Here is a 27,672-nt window from a genome sequence, read left to right on the forward strand (position 1 = left end):
ACCTGGATGTGTTGATCCACAACATTTCTTGTTTGTGTGTGTTCAAATAAAAGGCACTTCCACACTTGCTGTGGGTCAGAAATCCTGATTATTACCCTTTCAGTGTGGGAGAGTGTAGTACAATATTAACTTGCATCTCAGGGGAGAAGCCCCTGGGCTTGCTGTTGGAAAGCTTTATCCCAAAACTCAGGTTTTTGTTGTGTTGTGACACTCAGAACTGCAATATTTCACTGTGTTCCTGATATAATTATTGCTCTATTTTTTCCTGTAAGCTAAGCGAAGCCAGTCTATCAGCAACTGTGTCCATCTTTATGAGGCTTTGCCAGCCACTAAAAGTGTACCTCTTCTGCTTCACACTGTGAGCTCTCTCTTCCCTGGTATCTCTTACACTTCTTGCTCTCACAGACTGTCAGGTACTGTACTTTAAAGTCATCTTTGATATCAATGTTCTTTATATTTTTAAACTCTGTCTGTTCCCTTTCTGTCCGGTTGGTTCTTCTCAGAATGTTTGCAGCACTGCAAGCAAAGCAATTTTTGTTCATGTTGATATTAAAGACTGCCATCAATTGCAGTTAGATCTATGCTGCCTAGTAACTAAAGTAAAAATTCCCATGTTTTGCTTCCTGGGAGGGATTTGTGATTCCTGAGTCCTGCCCAGACTCAGTACCTGCAGTAGCAAGAGAGAATTCTGTACATGGTGCTTTGGGGCCCTCTGGGGATTCCTGCTCAGTGAAACATCTTTGCTGTGTTTTCATCTCAAGTTATTTTGGGGGAAACACTAAAATTGTTCCAGTTGGTCAATTGCATTGAGTGTTTTATTTTATTGCTTTCTGTAAGACATTGAAAGTCTGCTGAAGTCAGTCAATACCAGAAATGTTTGTTTTTGTGCATGTGCCTCCTGAGATAACTTTCTGAAATACCTGTTTATTAAGTAGTAAAGCAATATTAAAAGTTGCACACTGCAGGATGGAAACACTGCAGTGTTTACTAGTTTTTTTTGGGTTTCTTTTTCCCAAATGCTAAGAGAAATTAATTTCTAAAAGTGCTGTGTTGCTCTGCAATCTCAAGAGTTCCTGTTCCTCCTTCCCCAGCATGTCAGTTTATTTTCTCTTGGGCATTTGCATGCCTCTGTCTCCTCCTTTTGTTTCTCATTTGCAGTTACAGCCAAACCAAAAGTTGCCTGGTTGGATTTGTCCTCACAAGCTAATCCCAAGTTATTTGTACCTCAGAGCTTTTTTTACTCTAAGTTTTTGCCTTTTTTATTCCTTCTCCCTTCCTCTCTTTCTGGAGGCACTCAGGGAGCACAGCCAGCCTCTCCCCACACTGCGTTTGAGGGAGTTCTTTTGCCTCTGCTCTTTCTGTCTTGAGAGTGAACAGGGCCCAGTTGGGGTCTCCAGCACTGAAAACCCAGTTTTGTTCATGGGACCTGCTCCTCTTTGTTAACTCCCAAAATCAGTTCTCTCCTTTTCTAGACCTTTTGTGCTGATCATGCATCTCTAAACTTTACAGTTTTTCTAAGGATATTTTACAGAACTTAAGTTATAACTTGTAAATTTTATCTTGGGAATTTTTAAATATTTGCAAGGGTTGCTTTTTCATAGAGCTTAGGTGAGGAGTTCACAGATGCACATATGAGCTCCTGCAAATATTTTGTGTTGTTATTAAATCAACAGAAGTTGAAGAATCTCAGCAGCTGGAAAATTCAGAAGGAACAGAAGCTGCAGGCCTATTTGCAGACCAAGAGCAGCAGCTAACTCGAAGCAGCAGCACTTCAGATATTGCAGATCAGATTCCATCTGATTTTTTCCAAGGTAATGCTAATAAAGTGCAGCAATACTGTGTTTTTCAAGGAAAAGATTTGAGACTAGTTCAGCCTCACAAATGCTGCTCTAAATTAATTTGGTTTCCAACTCTCCTCTAAAATATGTTTTTAGCTCATTTTCTTAGTTGCTGCATGGTTGGCAAGTTGTTGAAAGAACTTTTTTAAAGAAGTTAGAGACTGTCAATGCAGGATGTGACCTTTTGTAAAGCAGGGAAAATGAAACCTGGAATGTGTGTGCACTTTGTATGTAACTCTTTGACTTTTCACCTGACTTGCATCTGAATTTTGTGTATTCAAGCTGCAGTTGGAGTTCGCTTCCTCTCTTGTAAGTATGTTATGCTTCTGAAGGATTTTTCAAAGCTTCTTGTATCCCATTTAAGTGTTGTATGGCCCTTAACTATAAATATGTGTAAACATAGCTGAAATTTACATGAGATCTCTTGTGTGTTTTGGTCCTGCAAATGTTTATAGTTCTTGTTTCCTTTCTGAAACTTCTAGGTAAAAAGGCTGGAAATTCAACTTCAGACTCCAAATCAGTTCAGGAAAATAAGGGATATGTAAAGGAGCACGAAGCTGAGCAAGTAAGGCAAATCCAAAAGAAATGTCTGTGAAGATCCTAGCAGTATTTTCTTTCTAATCAGAAGCCTTTTAGCATTCAGAAACTCTAGGAGTTGAAAGTGTGAAAAGTGATTAATCCCATTTCTGGTGTGGCATCTGGAAGTGAGCCCTGTAGCATGTTATTGTCCTGCTGGCTGTGATCAGTTTGTGCCTCCTGATCTCATCAGCTGCTTCTGCAGTTGCATCTCTGCTCTAGTCTTACACAAGGCTTTGGTCTTTTTTTGAAATATCAACAAGAAGTTTGTAACTGTTAAAAGATAAATAATTCATGGCTATTACAGAGCTACAGTTCACTGGAATAAATGTTTGATGGTTTAAAGCACTGATGAAAATGCTTCTGTTCAGCACAGCTCCTATCACCAGCCGTGCATGGCAGATGTTAGTGTGAGTTGACGTCGGCACAGGCAAACTTCATACATTTTTAATGGCAACTTTTGACTGAACAGTTGAAACACTAAATGACTTAGCTTGAACATCTCTGTGAAATATGAAGGCTGAAAGATTTTTTTTTTTATACCTTAACAAATTTAGATGTGTTTGAAAAACATAGGTAAAAAATCTTGCTTGTTGGTGTGAAAACTGAGGTTGTGAAAGGGAGGATAAGGAATGAAATGGAAAGCCTGATGTTTTCCTAAGGACACTGACAAGCACTTGGGTACTCTGAATATTCATGAGGATGTCTTGACCGGGTTGTGGCTAATTTCTAATGACTGTGTGGGCGTGAAGTTTGCTGGAGTGTGGTGTAGTGCTCAGAGCTGTATAAGCTGAGATGGATTCTTTCCCTGCAGGTGCTAATGCAGAGGAGCAGCAGTACAGCTGAGTTGGATCTGAAAGCAGACTTGCAGCAATCTCACGGGTATTACAGAGAGAGGGAGAAAAGTGAGTGCCCCTTTTGCCAAGGGCAGCACCTGAAATCTGCTGTGATTTTGGTGCAGCCAGCCGAGACGCTTCTGTGGGGCGCTCTGCTGCTGCAGGTGTGAGCAGCACCGTGCTGTTTGCAGGTGAGAGCGTGAGCAGTGACACGTCCCTGGGCTGTGGAGCTGACGTGGACATCGCCCTGGTGGCCTGGCAGGCAGCTGAGGATGAGCCCGAGGCGGGGCCGGCCGCGGGAGCGGGCGGGGATCCTGCGGCGCCGCGCTGGCTCCAGCTCAGCCCCTCGCAGGAGCCCGCCAACCTCACAGGTACCATGGGCCCACAGGGTGGGAGCTCACACTGTGCCCCACAGAATCACAGAGTGATGAGGTTGGAAGAGACCTTTAAGGTCATGGAGTCCAACCTATGCCCTAACACTTCAACTAGACTGTAGCACCAAGTGCCGTGTCCAGTCTTTTTTTAAACACATCCAGAGAGGGTGATTCTACCACCTCCCTGGGAAGAGCGTTCCAGTACTTTGTTATTCTTTCAGTGAAAAATTTCTTCCTAATATCCAACCTATACCTGTCCTGATGTAGCTTGAGACTGTGTCCTCTCAAGAGGAGTTGTGCCCCTCTCTTGGCTTATGTGGCACAGGGCACCAAAGGACCCTTCATCATACTCACTCAGAGTGGAAGGGATTTGGATCATCCATTGATTTGCCAGTAAATGATGATCCAGAAGGTCACCACCCACCCAGCTGAAGATAACTGGGCTTCTTACAGTGGTAGGTGGGCACCCATGGGCCTGCCCATTAGCACACTAATAGTTGTTTCAAGTGAACAGGTTTTATTTCATAGCAGCGTGGTCTTAGGAAATGTCTCACTGTATTTTCTGACTGATAGGAAAGAAATGGTTCATTCTTTGCCATTTGTAAAGGTACCCTTCATCTGGTAGTGCAAGTCAGATATTAGGTCAGGAGCTTAGTGCAGTAATGTAGGGATATCTTACAGGCTGCCTTCCTGATGGATGCACAATTTCAAGGGTACTTTTTCATGCTGACTTTTCCTTTGAAATATCTGTGCTTTAATGAACCAGCACACACCTAGTCCAACTGGGACTGCTGCTTTACAAAAAGGTAATACTGCCCATGGTAAGAACGATCGTGTATGATAAATTCATTGTTTGTTGGTGTGGTGCAAGAATTGCTCCTTTGGGGGTACAAAGAGGAAGACCCACATGTAGCAACCTGGCAGGTAATGTGGAGTGAAAGGAGAAGTGGGTAACAGATGTGTCATTGCCCAGCAGAGCCAAAGTGCCCTTGACTGCATTCCTGCCTCAGCCAAGTCACAGCTTGCTCTGCTGTGGAAACCTGATAGGGTAAGGCAGAACAGCACTGACACTGCCACTGGGCAGCAGAGATGCCACTTCCCTCAGCACAGGTCTGTAGGAGGGCATTCTAATGTGCTGAATAAATAACATGTGGTTTAGCACTTTGGGACTTTGTAATGCTACAAAACAAAAGGGAGGAAAAATCCCCAATGTTGTTTTTTAAATATATTCAAACATAAAAGCATCTAAAATGCCTTTTATTTCACTAACCTTCCTTAAGTCCTCAGAAGACATGAGTTATTTCCTTCTGGCTGTGTAGAGGTTTCCTGCAACTTCCCTTCATGCCTTGGTTGCTGCAGGTATGCCAGGAGCAGCATGGCTGTGCTGCTGCTTGTGACAGGAGAGCAGCTACCAGCTCTTGTCATTAAAATGTGCACTTCAGTGTGGATTTGTACTGTTTAAGAGCACAAATCCCATTACAAATCCCTGACAGCCTTCTCCAAGCTCTGCTCTCTCAGGAGCTGCTCTGCATCAGTGGTGATGCCTGAGCACATTCCTCAAGACTCTTCAGCCATGTGTTTTTTATTCCTTTGTCCAGTTACATTGCCAGGTATCCAAGTACATTGATACACTGTGGGATCTTAAAAAAAAAAAAAAAAAGAAAGAAAGGACCTTTTTAAATATAGGAATACTACCTGTAAGAGTGAGTTATTGATTGAATACATCCCTCAGGTACCTGAATATTGCATTTAGCTGAATTTGCCTCCCTGCTGAAAAGCCCTCTGGGGTGGGGACATTGTGGAGTGGCAGTGCTGTGCCCTGTGGTGCTGTCACTTGTGAGCCCCTTTGGCTGTCATGTTTTTCTTTGACTCAAAAGCAGCTCCAGCAATAAAAGAGAGATTTGGGGGAGAGAATTCTTGTGAGATGGAAGATGGTTAGGAGGAGTAAAGACCAGATTTTGTTGACTAAGTTCATGCTTAGGCTGCATTTCTAACTTGTGGAAATGGCACACTTTAAATTTACAGACAGCAGTGAGTTCCTGGCTGATGATTGCAGTATAATTGCTGGTGGAAGCCTTATTGGTTGGCATCCTGATTCTGCTGCTGTGCTGTGGAGGAGAATCCTGGGAATTCTTGGAGATGTGAACAACATACAGTCACCTAAAATCCATGCAAAAGTTTTTGGCTACCTTTATGAGCTGTGGTTTAAACTTGCAAAGGTATGTGGTACTTACAGCTAATGATAATTACACGTTTCTTTTGTTGTGGAAATGATTATTAAATGGGATTTAGTGTTAGCACCTGGAGTATAAACATGGCATGGGAGGGCTCTGCTGTAAAGGAAGCTTTGTCTTGTTTGGTTTCCAGCAGAGAATCCTGTCCAATGACAAGAGAATTTAAATGGGGTAAGGAAACAGTAGCAAAGAAAAAAGTAGTACAGACATTGGTATTTGTGTAAAGGCCCACAGTGTGACTCAAACTGGCAATGTTTGCTTTGGCCAGGGAGCAGCAGCAGCATAGACCAAGCTTTCCTGGTGGCTTTGGCTGAAGTGGGAGCTCTGTATAGCCCCAGGTGTAGTACCTAAATGTATATAAAGTAAAAGTAAAATGTAATAATGCAAAGAAAAAAAAGAGTGTTAGAAGAGATATTGGTTTTATTAACGCTGTTCTTTAAAAACCATCAGATCCGAGACAACCTCGCTATCAGCGTTGACAATCAGTCAACTCCCTCTCCTCCCGTCCTGATCCCTCCTCTCAGGATATTTGCATCATGGCTGTTCAAGGTCAGTTCTGAAGTTCTCCCACAGGAGTATTTTCTTCTATATCAGAGCTGAATTGGGTGTGCCATTAGTTGCCTTATTTTTAACTTCCACCATCGCTGCTGGCCAAGACAGCGCGTGGCCTCCAAAGGCTCTTTGGAGTTGAGCTAGTGCTTTGTGGGAGGGCTGCTGGGCACACATGGCATGGGCTGGCTGGTGGGGCAGGCAGGGAGTGATGCAGGGTGTGTTGTTGTTGCAGGCAGCCATGCTGCCCAGCGAGTACAAGGAGGGCAAGCTGCAGGCGTTCCGGCTGCTCTGCGCCATGATGAGCCGGCGCCAGGACCTGCTGCCCAACTCGGACTTCCTGGTGCACTTCTACTTCGTCATGCGCCTGGGGCTCACCAGCCAGGACCAGGTATGAGCTCTGCTTCCTGTGCCACTGCTGAGCCATGCCAGGGCAGCAGGAGATGCTCCAAAATCTGCTGCTGTGGGCACAGCAGTTGTTCCGGGTCTCCCTGTCCTCAGGAATAAAGCGTTCGGTGCGAGGTGAGGGACAGACTTAGTCGGGCCGTTAAATGATGGTTGTCTCACAGAAGCAGCTCAGTGCTCACGGAAACTCTTAAGAAATATTCTTTGGACAAAATAAAGACTATCTAAGAGCACGTGCATGTTTTTATAGCTGTAGGAATAGGTCTTGCAGCTCTGCTGGGCTTAGCAACAAAGGGCACAGGGACCGCTCAGGAAATCCTGGGAGTTACTGGTTGTCCCTTGAGGAAACCAGACAGGTTTGATTGTTTCTGAGATGATAGAGGGAAAGAAGGAATTGTTACCAGATTCTTGCCCCCTGGTTTCCCTCCTGAAAAGTTAGAACATTTGGAAAACACTCCTTTTAAATAGATAAGAATAGAGACAGGGGTTTTCTCCTGGAAAATCCTACAAGTCCTGCTGCAGCTGCCTATCACTGCAGGGTTCCCCAGGTATTTTGTATCCCCTGCACTGCCCATCCCTCCATGGTTTCCCTGGATATTTTGCAGCCCCACACTGCAATCCTTCCATGGTTTCCCTGTCTGTTTTGCAGGCTGCTGCTGCTCTTTGTTCTTGCTCCCCACTCTGGTGGCTGCATTTGCCTCTTGGTGGCACACTTGACCACAGGTTGGCTGCTCTGTGTGTGTCCTTCCCGCCTGCTTTCCTTAGCTGTGGAACTGGATGAGGTGTTAACTGGCAGTGCCTTGGAGCAAGGTGTTGATGGGAAGCAGGATCCTTATTCCTGCTCCTGTGTTTCCATTGGATGCTCAAAGAGTGGGAGCCTCTTTATCAGAGAGAGTGTGGGATCACTGGAACAGGGATCCTAGCATGCTTTCCAGGATTTCAGAAATAAAGTAAACTTGGGGTGGCCTTTTTAACACAGAGTGGGTTTGTCTGCTAAGCACAGGCATAAATTTCTCCCTAGTAAGGAATGTTCACAGAAGGAAGGGTAGGAGGTGTCTCATGGAGGAATTTTCCTTCTGTATGGATCACTGGTGCAACTTCTGGCATTTATGTGGGAAAGCCACAGAAAAACAGCCCAGCTCCAGGCAATCACCTTGGCTACCTCAGAAGAGCTTTTTTGGGTAGTTACATAATTAAAAGTATTACAGTCAGGAACCTCTTCAACCTGAATGGTTTTCAATATTTTGGTTTGCATGACAAGTGTTTTTTTGAACTGTATTTTTCTTTTTGCTCCTCACTCACTTAAGGATGCAAAACCAGGAAATTGCTGTTATGTTGTGTAGCTTTTGGTGCTGCTAGAAAAACAAAATAATCCAATTTTGAATATGCTGTAAATGAGTACAGAATTATTCCAGCAAGTGCAGCCCAGCTTTGCAGCCTGCTCTTGGGGGGTGCATAAAAGAGCAGTGAGGAGGGTGTATTTTATAGGAGGCTCCCTTGGCTCTCCGAGACCGGGATGTAGCAATTAGCTCAGCAGAGGAGACAGCAGGGTAATGAGCTGCAGCTAATTTGTCCATGTGGAAGTGTCTAACAACAAACATCCCTGGAGAAGTGAACAACTCTGTGCAAGAATTGCATCACCTCTCCAGGTGGGAGAAGCCGGCTGCAGGGAGCGAGCCGCAGTCAGGGAGCACAGGAGGGGTCAAGGGCCAAGTGACCGTCTGTGGGGTGCCTCCCTCCTGAACTGCTCCAGCCTGTGGCACTGCTCTGCTGCTGGCCTAGTCTGGGCTTTTTTCCTGGTTTTTTATGAATGACATTCATTTAGGCTCACAGCCTTCCCTCCCTGGCCTCCGGCATGAAGGAAAGAGAACTGGGATGTTCACTACCACACTGGGGGCTAGGGAAGGTACTTTACCTATGGTTAGGGGGTTGAAAATCAGGAAATGTTCCTGGGGAGTGGTTGGTAGGCATGCTGTGGGATAGCCTGCTGCAGTTTGGGTGGGCATAGCTGCCTTCTGCTGCCAGGTGAGCCTGATGGTCAGAAAACTCTTGTTGGAGCAGCTGCAACTAGGTGTGTCCTTTGGTTTGGGTAATAAATGCAGCTTTGTTAATCAGCCCAAAATTTGACACTGCAGTGCACAAGTTTTGCAAATACCTGAACCAGGAATAGAAATGTATTTTATTACTGCTGTTATATTACTGTTGCTGGCTGCTCACTGTAACATTACTTTTTGCTTCATTCACCTGAAAAAGTCAATAAGCATCTCCTTGCTCCACAACTTCCTCCTTTTTGCTGAATAACAAAAGGACCAAAACAATCCCAAAAAAGCTACCAACACTTCTCAGAAAATGGCATAATTGGGATTCTTCAGCTTGAATCTTTCTGGCACTTAAATAATCCTTTGAGATTGCTGCTGGCTGTCTCCTGAGAATTCTGTGGACTTTTGTGTTGCCATTTCTTATTTCTATCTAAATTTCTGCTCGTAATCTGAGAGGAGAAGGAAGTGCAGGTGAGGTTCTTACCTTGTAGGCACACTGTAAAAAGAGGCAGGTTGTCAATCCTTTTTCAGGTTTCAACCCTCTGTTGCTCAGTGTCATTTTTTAGCCAGTCTCACCTTATTACCATGGTGAGCATCAGTTACTGTGCCTGGTGCCACCTGTCACCAACGCTGGGGTGTCACCTGGCACTCAGAGGTTACCTGCAAAGCAAGCAAGGGGGTCACTTGTATTCCTGACTTTGGGAGTGAGTTTAACAAATAAATTTGAATTATAGTCATGCTTACTTGCCAGAGGACCTCTGGAGTAGGACACTTATGTTTTTGGAGAACATAATCAAAGGTAGAGATTTCAGAGGTTCTGTGTGGAAAGGACAGTGGATGGCCAAAGGGGGAGACTCTGCTGGTGGCTTTTTCAGTTCAGTGATACAAGGAGCAGAACAAACTTTAAATATGGAATAAGAGGAAAACTGCCGCAGTCCAGCCAAGCTGGCAGATGTCCTGGGTGATTAAATGTCAGCACAAGCAGCAGGCCTGCCTGTGGAGCACAGCCTGGCTGCAGCCAGGGCACTCAGCAGCTTTGTTTTAGTTCAGTTCCTTTTAGCAGTGCAAGGATGCTGTGGGTGAGAAGCTCTGTCAGTAGAGGTGCTGAGATAACCAGTGCCCATTGTCCCAAAGTTGTCCCAAAGCCTCTTTATTTGTTCCAAAGGCACTATAGGTGATGAGGGAAAGGAGGCTGCTGCAGCAGCTCCAAGCTTCTGTAGAAACACCCACTGGAGCTCTCTGTGTGGAAAATGGCTAATTTGTAATAGGAAGCATTTCTCAGCAGAGCTGCTACCAGAGAAGGCATTAATTACCTGTTTGTATTAACATTGGTCTGACATTTAAAAAAAAAAAACACCCAGCATTTGTGGGCTTTTATATCTTTCTGCCTGATGATGGAGGTACAACTGAGAGCAGAGAAGGCTGCAAGCATCAGCACTTTCTTATTCTTCGGTAGAACCTTTCATACCCTTCATCTTACGTGCATTACAACTGTGTGCCCTCTGCTCCCTTTGGTGGTTGGTCAGTGCACCTGGGCACTCCATGGCTCATTGCTGTCAGTGCTGGTCACCTCTTGTCACAGCTGTGCCCATTGGGGATGGGGCTGGGCTGCAGCCCCACTCCCCATCGCCACAAACTGAGTGCCTGCATCTGCCCAGGTGTCACTCAGCAGCCAGGAGCAGCAGCAGCTGTGTAAAGGTGCAGTAAGTAGTGAGTAGCTTTGCTTTTGTCCCCTGTGGAACGGGTGCTCCTTGCCTGGGTTTCTGCCTGATGGTGTTGTACAGAAACCATCATGCTGTTTAGATTCTTTAAACTGCCATTTAAAATTAAATAACCTTAATGCAGTCTATTAAGGCTTAGATTCCCCTATTTTAGCTTCTCGAGACTTCTTTCCAATGGATGCCATGATTTTCTCCCTCTTTTAATCCACCCCTTATCTCATTTCCTGTGGAAAATTTGCCTGTGTGCTCCCATTATGTGCTTTGAGTGCTTTGAAAAAAGTGTTAACAGACAGCATGTTTCCAGTAGGGACAAACAAAAGTCCAAATGCCAGGGTCTCATAGGAACTCTCACATCCCCCTCTGCTTGCCCAGACCAGGCTGAGTGGGAAGTGCTGGATAAAAAAGCTGCAAGATTGACTGGAAGCAGGGGGGAACCAGGTCCTGCCAACTGCAGGAGCTGTGCGCTCTGGAGTGATTTTGGTAGTTTTGTTCTTTTCTGTTATTTTGCTGTAATTCATTTGTCCTTCCTAAGCTTCCATCCCACCCAAATTCTGCTCTTGTGGTCTGTCAGAGCTTGGAGCAGTGCTGCCACAGGCACTTGGGGTTGATGTGTGTGGGGACACAAAGCCACCTCCACTTTCCAGGCAGTGTCATGGCTTAGCACCCACACCCTTGTACCTGCAACCACTGCATGCTCTGTGTGTGCACAAACCAAAATATTTATTCTAGTCCTTTATCCTATTGCTCTCCCCACTTGTGAAAGTATCAGACATGCTCCAAAATGGGAGAAATTAAAAAAACCGCCCTCTGTTATATTCCAGCCTTGAGGGACTTGGGGTATAAAATGTAACTGTCTTGGGGTTTGGTTTTACCTGGCACCTTGAAATGCAGCTTTCTGATAAATTAATCCTGGGTCTCTTGAGGTTGTCAAAATACTTAATAAATCTGTGTTGCAACCTAATTTTTGACAAGTTAACTCTTACCTGAATCTTCATGGTAGGTAGGAAAACTTGACATAAGTAAATGGAAGTAAATTTGTTCCTTTAAAGTAGAAAAGGGAAGTCTTAAGCCTTCTGTATATTAATAATCTTTCCCGTGCCATAGATCTCAGCTGCCAGTGAGGTGTCTGTTGGTGAGGAACAGAGTGAACTTTCAGTGAAAAATCCATGTTGTTCCTGTGGAGGGACAATTGGAAACATGAGGAAGGCAGCTGGCAGGCTATTTGGTTACACCTGTAATCTGCAAAATCTTCAACAAAAATTAGGTGAAGAATATTTTTGCAATTGACCTTTCAGTGAACTTGCATATATTTATTTCGCGTACTCAGTGGATGTTTACAACCTTATAATTTGAATTACTAGATTAACCTACACTGAAATATGATGCCATTTATAGGGTTAATGCATTTGAGAAGGACATGCATGTGATTGCCCCCTCCTCTTCCCTCTTCCCCAGCTTTAACACCACAGAGCATCATTCTGAATTGAAATAGTCCATAATGGTCCTTTTTTTCACTTTTCTTTAACAACATGAACACTAAATTATAGCTGTGCAATTATGTAAACAATGGAAATGCTTCCAGAATGAATACTTCCTTTTAAATTTTCATTTTGTGTAATTGCTGAAAGGTTTGGAGCCATAATAAACCAAAATTATTTTACACATTTATCGTTCTAAAGGTCAATTATGAAAGAAGTAAAGCAACAACACTGTGCAGAATGAGTAAACCAATTTCCACGGCCATCACCATATGTTTTTCTTATGGCTTGTGTTTTCCAGTTGCTGTGTACATAGCATTCAATTAAAGTGATTCATTGACCAGCCTGGGAGCTGCTACCCGGAGTTTACGTTTGCAGGGAGGGAAGGAAGCCCGGCTCTGTTTGAATTACCTGATTTTGCCCTATCACTGATAGCACAGATGTCCTGGCTCCCTTGCCCTCTCACAAGCCTCTCTCTGCTGATAAGCTCCCTGAGCCCCCAGATTGCTGCCCCAAATCCTGTGGTGCTGTGAGCTGGGCTCTCTGCTCACTGGGAGAGGGGACAAGCCTGGCAGGCTACCTGTGAGTGCTGTCCTGGGCTGGTGCTGACCCTCCCCAGGCAGGGGACAGCCTGCCCAGCCCCAGCTGAGGTGCAGTGACCCAAAATGCCCAGGGTGATGTGCTCAGTGCCTGGGGTGAGCCTGGCTGAGCAGGTTTGTCTCCTGTCCTCCCTTGGGAGACGTGAGTTGTGCCTTCCCTCTGGGTGTGTGTGCCTGCACTGGGAATTTGAAGGGAAGCTAAGGACTGCTTCAAGAGCTTTTCAAAAGGAATTTTTGAAAGTTTCTCTCAATGGAAAATTATTTCTTTTTAGTATCACTGCATCTCGTAACTGGCAAGTAAATCCCTGCAGCATTTTTGGACCATGTGTGCTGTCACAGCATTCGTGTGTGACAGTAATGTTTTGTGGTTCTCCTTGCCTCCCTATGGGAAGTGTTGTGTGCAGGGATCCATGTCCTGGTGTGTGACAGATGGGAGCTCTGGGGTGAGGACAGGAGTTAATGCAGTTGTTTGGAGCAGCTCCCTGTGCCGCCTCCCCGGCCAGGTTAGCCCAGGCTCTTTTATTGTGGCACATGTCAGCAGCAGCCTGCTCCCATCTGCTGCCCTGCTCAGGGCCAGCCCAGCCTTACCTGGCCCTGCTGTACAGGTGTGCTGTGCTGGAGCAGCACGGAGCGTTAATCAGCCCTTAATTATAACAAGGTATGTCCTTTGTTCTGCGCCGACCGAGAGTTTACCACCCGCTTTATGAGCGGCTGTACCCATCTGCTCTGCTTCTCAATGTTTGCATTGACCCATATTGACTTAAAATGTATCAAAGGAAGTGATTAAAACAAGTTTAAACATTAACTTGAGTGGCATTTTATCTTATTCAGGAAAGTGAAAGCATTATCTGCTACTATTTTAAAAACTAATACTGTTTATTTGAATATATAGCAGTTACTTCATGGGATACTGGTGTTGCAAACGCTTAGTGGAACACGAAGTAGGAGCTGTGCAGGTCTTCAGAGGGCTTTGAGAAAATGGTGATGTTCAAGCATCTCTCTGTGAAGAGAAAATTGGGTTTGTCAGCTTTAGCTTCTGCATGAGATTGAGAGGACATTATGGGGGTCTCTAGCTCAGGCTGTCTTTGACACATCATGAAACCAGTAAGGATGGACATGGAAAAGGGTTTTCCTTTGCAACTTTTCAAAATTTTATTGAGTGGAAAATAATTATCTCCTCAGTATATGAAATAGGTTGATGTAACTCTTCAGCAAATACAGTGTTGCAGGTAAAGGATTATATAGATTTTATGCCTAATTTTAAACCTGCTGAAAGCTTGCAGGGAAGAAATCTTAACGCAAATATATAAACTTTGCTCTGTTTTCGAGAGACTGTGAAGACTTAAAATGCGGGAGGATTAGAGATGAAAGGCTTATCTGGAATGTGTTTTGTACCACAGGGTGATGGCGAGCAAAGCTGGGCCTGCTGCTCCGTTCCTTCAGGGCACCTGAAGCAGGGAGCAGGCCTGGAGGGGCAGCTCATCTTCTTGTGGCATGGAATTCTGAGAGATTTGAGGAACTCAGTCCTCTGGACTGCTGCAGTGCTTCATCTTATGTCCATTCAGTGTTTGGATGCTTCACTCTGAAGTCTTGTTTAACAGAATGATTTTGTTTAGGCACGAAGAGACATGAATGGCGGTGTGGGCTTTGAACAGGAATTTAGGGGTACAAATGTTACCAAAATCCCAAATGCACTTTGGCTACTCCACACCCATGAAGTGGGAGGTCATGATTTCATGGAGGTCAGTTTGCACACGGTGCTCTGCTCTGGGAATTTGCACCTCAATCAGTGTGGGACTAGGGAACCTCAATGTTAAATCTTCTCAAACCTCAAAGTTAAATCTTCTGATACTCTCACTGTTGTTTTCGGGTGTCCTGGCTTTTCTCAAGATGCCTTCTCTTGCAGGACATCCTGAACACTGTCATAAAGCACTGCCTGCCGTGGTTCTTCTTCCTGGGGCTGCCTGGCTTCACGATGCTGATCGGGGACTTCCTTGGAGCAGCGGCGCGCGTGCTGAGCGCGGACACACCGGAGGTGAGCGCGGCTGGCTCGGCACAGCCACGCTGACTGGGGCAGCTGGGCTGGGAAATCCTGGGAGAAGGCAACACACAGCTGCTGCAGAGGTGTTTGATGCAAAGGCTGAAGCATGAGGAAAGCGTGTCTTGTACACCTGTAGAGCCCCGTGAGTGCGACTGCAGCGAGCAGACACTGAGAGAGAGCAGGGAACTCTCGGGGTGAGGCAGCATCTCAGGCTAAATGTCAGCACTAACAGAAATGTGACTCTAAACGATTAAATTATCGAAGGATAAGTCAAATAGCAAGTCAATGAAGGGCTGCCAAAATAAAGGTAAAGGTCTGGCAGTCCTGGGAGAGACAGGAAAGCTCTGTTGCATGTGAAGCACCAGCTCACGGGAGACCTTTTGGTCTGTTCGGGCTCAGGGCTTTTGCTGCTGCTCTTGACATTTGTGTGGCTGAGCAGGTGGCCCTGTGCAGGGCCACAGCCCTCTCCTGTTACAGCAGGGCTGGAATGGTTTTCTAGCCACTCTTCTTCCATCAGCTCTTAAATAGCTTAGTCAGCCTTCCTGTTGATCCAAAGCTTAAATGCTAATAAGAAATGGATGCTCAGTTTTCCAGGGAAAAGCCATAAACCAAAACACCCTCTTCATTTCTCCTGTGTGCACACTCCACTGGGTGTGCATTGCATTTTTAACATATACACAGGAGTTAATGTGTTTATAGCTTGTTCTGTGGTGCTTTTGATGGCTCTGTTGGAGAGGGATCTCTCTGCACATTGATATCACCTGTTTTTTTTGTGACTATTTCTGCCTGCTTGCCCTTTGCCAGGCTCCCCGCTCCGAAGCTCACACCATCCTTGGTGCTCTTGTGTGCTTTCCCAACACCTACCAAGGAATCCCACAGCTGGGACCCATCTCAGAAGCTGGTGAGAGCATCACAGGAAGTGCAGATTTGAAGGTAAAGCCACATGTTTTGTAAATCCTTAGGTAGCCTAACCTGATTTCCCTATGCAGTGACTTCATTCCTGCCCAAGTGGTTGCCCTCACACAAACCTCTGTTGCTTTTGATAAATGTGAGGCACCACAGTGATCCACTGCTCAAAATTAGGGATGGCTGGGGAGGAATCTCTGAGTTCCTCATGTGTGGCCTGAGCAGGCAGAACCAAAGGGAATGCAGAAATCCCTTCACATGCTTGGCTCCTGTTCTTGCTTCTTCATCAGGCCTTGGAGAGTTGCTGGAGGTGTCTTACTTCTAAAATTAAGACCAGCTTTGTGTACTAAATAATACACTAAATTTTTCATGACATATTTTGGTTAGAGCCTGAACACTAGTTTGTATGGAGTGACCACCACTTGTTGTTTGTAACTGCCCCTTGACACTGTAAATGAATTGATTTCCTCTTGCTGCCTGTACATTAGTTGTAAGCTGATTTGATTTGTCCTCAAGGGTCTGTATGTTTGAGTTGTAATCAATGTTTCTCCCTTGACAAAATACAACTGGCATGAGGTAAAGATGCTTTAGCAACAGATGGGGAATTAAGTCACTTCACCTGTAACTATGTCCAAATTCAACAACTTTAAAGTAGATGTACGAAAAAGATGCTTATTCTAATTTATTTTGTTATTTTAGTGTTGCCTCATAAATATTTTATTGAAGAATGCCACAGAGGAGCCATGTGAAGCTGCAAGGTAAAATACTGAGTAAAAGAAATGGGAAAATATCATAGAATTGGTTAGGTTGGAAAAGACCTTTAACATTATCAAGTCCAACCATTTATGGCTTGGAAAAGTCTTTCTTGCTGCTTATCTTCTGCTGCTGCCTTGTGGTTTGGTCCTGTGAGGTTAAGCCTTACTCTGCACCACCAAGGTGCTGGCCTGTCGTGCTGGAGGGGAAAGAGAGATCTCATCTTTGTGCATTTATTTCTTTTTTTTACCCCTAAATATTGCTTTAAATCTCCTGCCCAGCTCTCTTTTCCTTTTCCCAAAGATGCATAGCCATCTGTGGCCTCGGCGTGTGGATCTGCGAGGAGCTCACGGAGTGCACGAGCCACCCCCACGTGAAGAAAGCCATCAATGTCATAGGTGTGACACTGAAGGTATTGCTGGGGTGGGCTCTGATCAGCGTGCTTTGGGAAAAAAAGGTGTTTCCGCTTTGCAAATAATCACTGATAATCTGAGGCACAGGCTGCTGCTGTGGTGTCCTGTACAAGTGTGCAGAATATTTGCAAAAACAGCTTGTGTGCCTGTAGACTCCTTCCCCAGCAAACTCACATAAAAGATCACACAGTGAGTGTCAAACCTGCTGGTTCCTATTGCTGACCATGTGATCTCACAATACTAACGTTTTTTATTCTTTGCAAAGATGCAAAATAATGAAATGTAGAAAATCTAAATGCAGTGTATTGTATCTGAGTATTTCATTTGGCTTTCAATCACCTTTTTTCTTCCAGTTTTCCAACAAGCTGGTAGCTCAGGTAGCCTGTGATGTCCTTCAGCTGCTGGTGTCTTACTGGCAGAAGCTTCAGGAGTACGAATCCTCCCTGTGCCGGAAAATTACGGAAGTACGTCAGATTATTTAAAATGTTTGTATGAAAATCATATGCAAAGTTGTCTTAATCCCTTCATTGGGCTGCTGTGATTTTGTTAACTGCTTTTTTTTAATTGTGAGGGAGGTACTTCCTACACTCCCTGGACCGGTGTAGGTCTCTTGTTTGTAGCGACTTCTTTGCATAGTGCTCAGTAAAATGTTCTCATTGATTGGCATGGGCAGTTTGGGTGCTCCTATGAGAACTTAACCTGTTCCACGCCCTGTGGAACTGTCTTCACACTCTGTGGAAGGTCTGTCTTTGCAGAGGAAGAAGCTGAGTGCCTTTCTGACACTTGTTTGTTTGTCTGCAGATCCTGGTGGCCACCATCGCGTTCCTCCTGCCCGGTGCTGAATACTCCTCCATGGAAGCAGATAAAAAGGTGTGTCACTGAAAAGAGCTGTCTCCATTCCTTGTGCTGTTTGAGGGAGGTTTTAAATGAGGTTGCTCCTAACCAGAGCTGAATTTTAACCTTTCCAATTCATACCCTAAAGTCTGGGTGAATTTAATAGAGTGTACCTAAGCACCGTGTTCTTGTTCAGTTCATAGTTTCACTGCTGCTTTGCTTGCTGGACTGGTGCATGGCACTGCCCATGAAAATGCTGCTGGAGCCTGTGTCTGCTGGTGCTGTGGAGGATCAACATGCATCCAGAGCTCCTTTGCTGGATTATATTTACAGAGTGAGTAGGGGAAAAGAAGGTGATTTGCTCTGCCTGGCTGTTTGAAGATGCCTTTCACACATCCAGATGGCACAGAAGCAGCTTTGTAGAGCACTAGAAAATCATGTCATCCAGGTGAGAAGTTACAAATGGAAAATGTTAAGAAGATAAGATTAGAGATGTAGAACAGACAGAGGATGGTGAATACAAAGGTAAAATGCTTAAAACAACAAGCCAGGCAAAGTAATCTTTGCAGTAGTATTTGGATTATTTGAAGTGGGCTGTTAAAATACAGAACAAGCCCTGAAGCAAGCTGTTAAAAGCACAGAATCAGTGCAGATGGAGACTGTTGATTTAGAAATGCTGAATTTGGACATGGGTGGGTTGTGTAGTCAGAACGGGGGGTCCTGCTCGCTGGGTGTGTTGGGGACTGTCCCAGGTTGTCACTGGCTCCATGTCCCTGCAGGTCCTGCACTGCTGCATCAATGGCTCCAGCACCTACACACAGCAAAGCCACTATGTGCTGAGCCTGGCCGACCTCTCCTCCTCAGACTATGACCCTTTCCTGCCCCTGGGGAACGTCAGGAGCTCCTCAGAGCCAGCCCAGTGCCCCTCCTCCACCGATTTGGGCGACCTGCTGACCGTGGCTGAAGGTAAAGGCGTGCCCAGAGTGTGGGCTGCGCCAGCATGTGTGTGCAGCAGTGGGAAACAGAGTTCCAGGCTCCATCTCTGCCTTGGAAACGTGCTTCTCCTTACTGCATGTAGCAACTGTTCCTTCAGAATTGGGAACGTCTCTCTCTGGATGAATTCCGGTTGCTTCTGTGATAGGATGTTTGAGTTCATGGCCAAAGCTGTTCCTTAGAACAAATTTATGTTTAGAAGGTGTAAAAGGAAGGAGAAACACTGTAAACCACAGATAAATAGTTTTACGCTGAATATGAAAAAACCTAGAAATGAGGAGGTTTCTGGCCATAAAAGGAGTAACATTCTCATGGGAGAAATGGAGGCACAGCAGTAGCTCAGAGCAAAGTCACTTAAGGAAATACCTGATGGATGTGCCTGGGCTGAGGGAGCCATCTGAGCATCCAGGAGGTCTCTCCCTGCCTCACTTCCCACCTGCCAGGGATGGAGGAGCATTGCTTTGCAGTGACATCTCTGGTTTGCCTTGGCTTTTCTGCTGTGCCACCCTCCTGTTCTGATAGCTCTGGGGATGTGGTGAAGTAAAATAAAACCGTGGAATAGGTAGGATTTCTTGGAAAGCTGTTGGAAATATTTCCTTGAACAGGAAGGATCAGCAGGTCACATAGGGCTGCAAAGTGGGAGAAATCTGCAGGTGCTCCTTTTGTGTTGCCTCTTGCTGCTCTTACTGATCCATTGTGTTTTCCTTGATGGTTTCAGAGAAGAGGAGGAGGAATCTGGAGCTGATCCCCCTCACGGCGAGGATGGTCATGACTCACCTGGTGAATCACCTGAGCCACTACCCGCTCAGCGGGGGCCCTGCCATCCTCCACAGCCTCCTGAGCGAGAACCACGACAATTCCTACGTGGAGTCCTCCGAGCTGTGCTCGGAAGTGTTCCGCAGCCCCAACCTGCAGCTCTTCGTGTTCAACGACAGCACCCTCATCTCCTACCTCCAGATCCCCGCCGAGAAGAAGGCGGGAGCCGAGCCGGCGCCGCCGTCGGACGTGCGGGTGATCGTGCGGGATATCTCAGGGAAGTACTCCTGGGATGGCCGCGTCCTGTACGGGCCTCTGGAGGGCTGCCTGCCCCAGCGCAGCACGGCCACTGCCTTCGCCATCTCCAGAGACCCACAGCAGCAGCAGGGCCTTTCCCAGAGCGATGGCTCCCAGCTGGAGGAGGGAGAGGACGCCCTGGACCAGCTGCTGGAGAGGATCGGGAGCAGCAGCCCCGAGTGCCTCCCGCACCCGCAGCGCAAGCTGAACGAGCCGGCGCCGCCGCCCTGCGGCATGAGCGCCGAGCAGGAGCGTGCCATCACCGAGGCCCTGCTGCAGCAGAGCGCCCAGGAAAGGGAGTTCATCCTCAAGTGCAGCTCGGACTGCAGCATGAGCGTGGCCCGCCAGGAGCCACCGCCTCCTGCCCAGCCCCAGGCCTCCTTTTATTTCTGTCGGCTGCTGCTGAACGACTTGGGAATGAACTCCTGGGACAGAAGGTAGGGAGAGAGGAACAGTCTTAGGGTACCCTCCTCACTTTTTACCCCTGACACACTTAAGAAAACGAGGATCATACAGCTGGGGGTAAGAGCAGAGTTTTGAACTTCAGTGATGATTCGAAATACACACCAATAGATTGTGCACAACAATAATTCTAAGAAATCGTGTCATGTTAATTCTCTTAGCTGTTTGGATGATGAAATACTGTGCCTCCATTGTGTTGCATTTGCCCTCAAACCTTTCCTATTTATTTTTAGGAAAAGCTTTCATCTGCTGAAGAAAAATTCAAAGTTGCTGCGAGAGCTGAAAAATCTGGATTCCCGCCAATGGTAGGTGATGCGTACTGAGCACACCAGTGATAAGGTTCGTGTTTTCCAAGGAAGAATGAGTCACCAGAACCAAAACTTCATTCCTGTTGAATCCAAATATTGGTATGAAAATTGAACTGTTTGTTTCTCCAGAGTTCTGTAGCCTGAATGGAGAAGCCACCTGCACTGGCACATTCTCTGTGTACAGAGAACTCCAAATCAGTGGCAAAGAATAAGAGATTTTTTTCAAGTCTGCTTTAGCTGAGAGGGGAGGGAATCAAATTGATTGTGACCTGGGTACAAAACAGTATTTTTTACAGAGTGATCTCTGTCTCAGGAGCAGTGCTTTGAGGAGTGATCCACCCAGAACTGCTCCCCAGCCAGGAAGTGGCAGAATGAAGTTCTGCATGTTATGGGTTCCTTTTCATTACTTGACATAGAGCTGTTTGAAAAACATCTGAAGCATTGCAGAGTTCTGAGTTTCTACATCAAATGCACTTTGCATGTTTTCAGATAAGCCAACTGTCCTTGTCAGCCTTGTAAAACTTTGCCCAGGGTCTGAAAGTCAATAATGCCTCTTCTGCCTAGTATGTCATCACCCTGTAATTAAAATTCTGTAAGTCAAATTATGCTCCCATTAACACCTGTGCCACCTCACTGTCTCTGCAATGCTGCACAGATCTGAGTCATTAACCCTGCAATTACAATTTGGCCACCAGTTCTGTGGCTGATGTACAGGAGGACCAGGCTTGACTCTGCTCTCTAAGCTGGGGTGTCTCTGCAGTGAGGTTTTGGTGGCAAAAAGGGGGAGGAAATCTGAAAGTGACTGATGTATTTGTGTGCATAAAAGAAATTGACACACAGAGCTAAATGTGGGTCATATGTTTGTTTGGAGTGCTGGGGGATCTGAAAAATAATTTTGAGTTGAAGCTTGTTTAATTTTGATTTCTTTTTCTACCCTGTGGCAGTCGTGAGACTCACAAGATCGCCGTGTTCTACATCGCTGAGGGACAGGAGGACAAGTGTTCCATCCTGGCCAACGCCAGGGGAAGCCAGGCCTATGAAGATTTTGTGGCTGGGCTGGGCTGGGAGGTAACAGCCATAATTTAGACAAGCTACCTTGTTGCTGAGGACACTTATGCAGTTTTTAATTAAAAAAAAAATTTGCTACACACTGATGCTTAGCTGCTTTTAGCTTTTGCCATGGTCAGAGCACACTCAGCACAGGAGTTCTTTATGACATGTGTGAGTTTAATTTGCTTTGTCAGAATGGTGTGTCATAATCTAAATGCCATGGACGTTTTGGTGTTTGGGAAATCCAGAGTAGCTGCATGTCACATTTAAGGATCCAAGTGCCACAGCAAGATGCAGCATCCTCAGGCTGGTGCTGTTGGGAAAACAAACAAACCTTTGGACTCAGGCTTGACTTCAGAGAGGTGTTTCTTCTGAATGAACTTCTGGAATAATTTATTCTAAGGGTGTTTTTTCTGTACAAATCTTCAGTTTCTTTTGCAGTTTTTCTGTTTTTTTCTCTCTGCCTTTTGTGATGCTCCTGGCAGTGGGAGCTGCCAGCCCCACAGAGCCCTTAGCCAGCAGTCTGTGGCAGAATGCTGTTATTTCCTTGCTGCTGTTTGCTGGAGGAAGGTAAAATAGCTGGATAGATAATGACTCAGAACCTAGTTCAGAGAGATTTGCTTTCAGTAAATGTCAAATACAGGCACGGGAAAGACAAATCTAACGGAAAGATCGCCGAGCTGTAGGGGAAGACTTCTTTTTGTCTGGGATGGAAAGACTTCTTTTTGTCTGGCTACAGAAACCTAGGGTGGTGATTTCATTAACCTTGATAGAGAAGCAAATCCTGGTGATGTGTCAGTGCTTTCAGGTGGCTGCTGTTTGTGCCTTTGGCTCCCTCAGGTCGACCTGTCCACGCACGGCGGGTTCATGGGCGGCCTGCAGCGCAACGGCAGCACGGGGCAGACCGCGCCCTACTACGCCACCTCCACCGTGGAGATCATCTTCCACGTGTCCACCAGGATGCCCTCCGACTCAGATGACTCACTGACCAAAAAGGTAAAGGCTTTGCAGTGTGTTTCCATCAAAATCTGGGCTGGAAGCAGCCTTAGCTGACTGGTCCTGGCAGGCTGTGCCTGCGTTGCCACGTGGTGCTTCTGCAGCTGGGCTGGCTGAATTAAATGGCATCTAAATTCTGGGTTCTGAAACACAATTAACATTTCCATGGTAGCCTCAAATGCCACCGTGGGTAATAATATTAGCAATAATTTCATTTGTACATTGTCTGCCTGCCAAAACTGCTGTAGGTTGGTAGAACAAAGCAACCAAATGCAGCATCATCAAACTGTCCTATGGGGAACAGTGAAGGGAAAGAGGGCTGACAGGCTCAGGAGCCCAGGCAGCCAGCTCAGAGTTCAAGGCAGCAGCCAGTTAGGCACAAGTCTGACAGGCAGCCTCTGCTTCAGACAGCCAGAACTCAGCCCAAAAGTCTGTTGGTATTGGTACTTAATTGTTCATCTTTCCTAGCGAGGAGCAGTTTCAGGTTATGCTGTTTGCCAGCTGCTGCTTAGACTCAAAGATTTTTGGGGCAAATAAAATCTCTACCTTTTTAATTAGGATGGGTAACTTGTCCTGCAGAGGTTGTTAGCATGCATCAGTAATGCTGCAGCAGCCATCCAGTTGGTTTCAGAATGATGTGTGCTTTTCTTTGAAATATAAAGGTGGAATCTCTGATTACTGGTTCTGAAAAATTGCCTGGTGTTTTGTACTGAAGTCAGACCTTGTCTTTTTTATTCTGATATCTGTCACTAAAAAAAAGGAAAATCAACAAAATGACATGTTCTTCTTCATGGATGCAAGGCTATGGAGTAAAGTATTCTGAGTGCTTCGGGAAGGAGCAGTGAGGTAGTGGTGTGTAGGACTGGGCTGTAGAGTCTCTGTGACCATACCAGTGTAGAACTGTTTGTATTTTCATTATTCCTGACCAGTATTTGTCCAGCTGCTAGACCAAAATGAATGATTTACAGTTGCCCTAGGCAACATATTTCCATATTCCTGTGCTCCACTTCTTGTACCACAAAAAAATCTCTGGTAGTGCCTATTTTGCTTCAATTTAAGTCCATTGATTCTTATCCTGTTGCACATGGATATGAAGGGCAGATTATTTTGCAGCACACTTGTGCATGTCTGAGAACTGCTGCCATGTCTTTCCCAGACTTAGTTTTCCTACACAAACCATGGCCATTTGTTTAGTCCAACCTTCCCTTGCAAGTCCTGGGTTTTGTGGAAGCCTGGCAAAGGCACTGGGATATGGTCTGGCTGTTGAGTAATTCATCACCTGGGAGAGGAGAGCATAGTGTGGCAGGGCTACCACAAGGAGAAGAAAGGGATTTAGCTGCAAACAGTCCACTTACTCTCCTTATTTTCATCTATGTTATGGGTTATCACAGGCACTGAGGGTCTCGTTATTCTCTTTGTCTTCCCTGTGTTTGCTCTAAGAGAATTCTTTCTCTGAGAAACAGAAACCAAAAGCATTTAGTAGCTGTCAGTCTCCAAGTTTTGTAGTGCCAGGAAACCAGGCCAGCTCCAGCACATGCTGTCTGCAGAAAATAACTGCAAAGGAATTGCTCTGGGACCTTTTCAGAAAACCTGAGGTCTGCTCTAGGAATGGAACCCTGCAGGGATCAGACTGGGAATTCCAGTGAAGGACAAATCTCTGGGCAGGCTCATGGACCTGAGGAGTGGCTCACATCAGATTACTTCCAGAGGACTTTTCAGTGTGTACTCATCCATGGTTCCACTCACAACAGTTTCGTGCAGTTTGTCACAGCTTCTGTTGTGAGCACACATGCAGTTCTGTGCAGATCAGCAAGGATTGTTGACAGATTTTGCAGACCTGCAGCTGTGAGTGGAGAAAAGGTGCATTTCAGAAGCACTGCACTTTCTGGAAGGTGGACAACTCTCTGGGCTTAGGTCCTTGCCTCACATTGTTGGGGCAGAATGGCCAGGTTACAAAGATTATTTCTAACTTCATATTTATTACTTCTTGCCATCAATGCTTTTGTTTTATGGGAGTGTGGAGAGAAAGATGGAAGCCCATGGTATTCATTCAGTTCCTGCTCCTACAGCTGAACTGTACCTGGTGATCCAGGACAGTGGTGCTGGGAAGACAAAAGTTCATCAGGATGCAATGGGGGCCACAGCTTCTTTTTTCTTGCCCTCACTCTGGGATCTAAGGTCCCTCTAATCTCTGAAATCTTTGTGATTGCTGAGGTTTCTTCTCTGCTTATTTTGCTTCAGACCAAGAGAGGCTTCATCCCTGTCAGCACACTCCCAGCTGAACAGAAGGACTGACCACCTGCTGCCCTGGGGAGCCACAGCAAAGCCATAAATTCTGGGGGCTGGGGAATTCAGCAGATGTAGTAATTTTACTTAAATATGTTATTGTGGTTCTTTTTTTTTTACTGAACTCAAGGATAAATTAAGTTCTGGTATGAATTTCCCAGAATAAGTGCATTTCCACTGGGGATGAGCTTGGCCCCGTGTTTTTGTGCAGTAGAGCTGTGATTTGCAGTCTGCATTTTTTTATTGGAGGTAAATGCTGACATTATATTGCTAATTCAGGAGGGAAGAAAAAAGAAAAAAAAAGAAGAAAGAAAAACCCCTCTCCAAATAAGTCTTGGGCCTGACAGAAATCTTTCCTAGTGGAGTAAACAAAATTCAGCTGGTCTCTTTTGCTGCTGTAGGGCTTAGCATCATTGGTTCCAAACTTTATCTGCCTGTCTTGTGGCAAGAGTGAAAATCAATCCCAGGAATGGCATCCTACAGTCCCTGTCTCATTCTGCTCAAATTGTGCTTAACACTTTAAAGATGTGCCGCTGAATTTCCCAGTGATTTATTTCATCTTCTCCATTGTCAGAGCAGAACTTTTTCAATTCAGAAATCTGGTTGCAACCCCATACTGAACTCTTGCTCCTTTGCTGCAGAAATTTGTTAGCTGGGGTAGATTAGATTTTTAGCAGCTAATCTGACTGCTGTAGGGGTTTGCAGAGTGGGGACAGAGCTGTGCTATTGGATTTGTCCAATTCATTTGACTCCAGGACTATAATTGCACTTATGTCTTACAAGGCTTTTATGGCCTCGGGCTGGCGAGCAGCAGAAAAACAAATTGGCAGTGATACAGTGAGAGTGAAAGGGAATGAAAGGCACACATTATCAGTCTCCAGGCAGCCCTGCTCTGGCAGGAAGTTTCTTGCTTAATTTACAAATAAAACTTAGATTTTAGGATGGGCACACAGTCAGCCAGACAATGGGGATGTCAGGCCCCACTGTTACTTAGCAAAAGTAGCAGCCATGCCTCCCCAAAAGCAGGAATTCTTCAGTCAAACAGACGACTCCTCTCTGGAGCCAGCTGGCTGTGTAATGCAATTAGGAGGGAAAGGAGGTCATGCCGGAGGTGTGCACCGTGACCAGTGTCACCCACAGAGCCCAGGGCTGGGGCTGGGGCTGGAACTGGAGCTGGAGCTGCCCCTGCCCTCCCAGAGCTGGAGAGTGCAGCCCCGGGCAGGAACAGCAGGGCTGACCCATGCCTGCGGCTGGGGCTGTGTCCCAGCACCCTGATTACCAAACCAGGGCCAATTCCCGCGCCCACCAAAAATTCCTGTGCACAGGGGAGGACACTGCCAGTGCCACACTGCCTTCCCTCAGTGTGCACATCACTCCACACTGCTGTTGGGGTTTGCTTCTAAAGCCAATCTGATTTCATGTCTGCTTTGGGATTTTTTTAATGTAGTTTATCTCTTTATTCCCCCCACCCCTAAACTGGATGGGAGCACAGCCTGGAGCTCTGGCTCCGCACGCATCGACCATGGGGCTTTCGACATTTCTTGCTGAAGTCCTTCAGGGCACTGAGTTTGCCCCACAGCTGCTGTTTTGAATAAACAACCCAGGAAAATAGCAGCTGGCTTATTGTCACTGATGAGATTATTGTAACGGCTTTTTTATCAATGGAGTTACCTCTCAGTAACAAATATTTTTTATTAATGCCAGTTTTTTCCTTATAACATTATACCTTGAGACTGTGATGCTTAAGGATGTGTGGCTTCAAAACAAGGGCAGTAACTCAAGCTCTGAAACAAGTTGCTGTCATGCACTGGGGATTGTGGCAGAATCATGAGCACAGCAAGTGTTGGTTCAGCTAAGTTCCCTTCTTCACTGAATTTTGTTCTGAAGGGTGCAATATCAGTACAATATCAGTAAAAACTGTTTATTATCAGAACAGTTCCTTGGGATTTTACAAAGGGTCCCTCAAGCAGTATTTGGACATATTTTCATGGCTGTTTTTATAGCAATATGTGTTGTTTCTCACCCCAGAAGCCATAGGAGGCACAACAGTAGAGAGCCTTTTCTTCAGAAGAGCTGAGCTGCGTTTGTGAGCTGCTCTCCACACCTGGGCAACAAAATTGCCTTATGGAATTTATTCCATGTTTATTTTTTGGGTTTCCTTCAGCAGAGGAAGGTTTGCTGGGTGCCACCATTGCAGGCTCTCTGTGCAGGGGATCCAGTGCCAGAGCTGGCTTGGGCTCAGCCTGGCAAACGTGGGCACTTCCAAATCCCTGGCGGGAGTTCCCTGAGCTCAGCTGGGCTGAGCTGGGCCCATCCTGGAGCGGGACAGCCTGGCCAGGCATCCTCAGCATCTGGGACCTGCTGTGCACAAGGTCTGCTCACCCAGATGGGTTTTGGGGTGTATCTGACTAAACCTGACATCTCCCTTCTGATCACTTTGGAGGTGACCTGGCTGCAGCTGGTCACAGAGAGTGAGATCAGGGTTTTGTCCTGTGGGTGAATTCCTGCTGCCTTTGATATGTGTCAGTTTGTGACATTCCCAATGTGAGTGTTTTCTTGTGTGTTGCTTTGTTTTTACTAAGCTTCTGCACAGATATCAAGGTGACCACAAGAACAGCAATTTCTGTTTGCTTTGTACATATAAGAAGCTCTAGTAATAGTATTGTTCATGTTCCCATGTTTTTCCAAGATAAAAATGGTTCATGTTTTCTTCAAACAGAGCTAAAATTACCTTTATTCATGGGTGTAAATAAAACAGCATTATTATCTTCTATTTAATTTAAAATAAACTGAGAATCTAAGCCCTTCTGGGAACTGAGCTTTACTTCATTCTGCTGGAGCATGAACTGTAAGCCAAGTTCACAGTTGTAACTTTTAAAATGTTTTCACAGTGTGTTGGTTTTGCCATATTTCTCTCGTGACTGAGGG

General features: G+C 45.7%; 1 protein-coding gene across 1 annotated transcript in view; it reads left to right on the forward strand.

Moving 5' to 3' along the window:
• Positions 1 to 27,672, forward strand: part of RALGAPA2 (Ral GTPase activating protein catalytic subunit alpha 2) — a 94,468-nt gene that overhangs the window by 25,898 nt on the left and 40,898 nt on the right. Inside the window, exons 17-36 of the mRNA XM_059468142.1 lie at positions 273 to 413; positions 1,674 to 1,811; positions 2,321 to 2,403; positions 3,229 to 3,319; positions 3,442 to 3,621; positions 5,650 to 5,843; positions 6,309 to 6,407; positions 6,643 to 6,798; positions 14,556 to 14,684; positions 15,495 to 15,623; positions 16,296 to 16,354; positions 16,653 to 16,761; positions 17,116 to 17,226; positions 17,564 to 17,632; positions 17,793 to 17,930; positions 18,376 to 18,562; positions 19,308 to 20,079; positions 20,338 to 20,409; positions 21,357 to 21,480; positions 22,303 to 22,458. Of these exons, the coding sequence (XP_059324125.1) occupies positions 273 to 413; positions 1,674 to 1,811; positions 2,321 to 2,403; positions 3,229 to 3,319; positions 3,442 to 3,621; positions 5,650 to 5,843; positions 6,309 to 6,407; positions 6,643 to 6,798; positions 14,556 to 14,684; positions 15,495 to 15,623; positions 16,296 to 16,354; positions 16,653 to 16,761; positions 17,116 to 17,226; positions 17,564 to 17,632; positions 17,793 to 17,930; positions 18,376 to 18,562; positions 19,308 to 20,079; positions 20,338 to 20,409; positions 21,357 to 21,480; positions 22,303 to 22,458 (3,137 nt within the window). The remainder of the gene's footprint in view (positions 1 to 272; positions 414 to 1,673; positions 1,812 to 2,320; positions 2,404 to 3,228; positions 3,320 to 3,441; positions 3,622 to 5,649; positions 5,844 to 6,308; positions 6,408 to 6,642; positions 6,799 to 14,555; positions 14,685 to 15,494; positions 15,624 to 16,295; positions 16,355 to 16,652; positions 16,762 to 17,115; positions 17,227 to 17,563; positions 17,633 to 17,792; positions 17,931 to 18,375; positions 18,563 to 19,307; positions 20,080 to 20,337; positions 20,410 to 21,356; positions 21,481 to 22,302; positions 22,459 to 27,672) is intronic.

Source organism: Ammospiza nelsoni, chromosome 3 (assembly GCF_027579445.1).
Source record: "Ammospiza nelsoni isolate bAmmNel1 chromosome 3, bAmmNel1.pri, whole genome shotgun sequence".
Lineage (NCBI taxonomy): Eukaryota > Metazoa > Chordata > Aves > Passeriformes > Passerellidae > Ammospiza > Ammospiza nelsoni.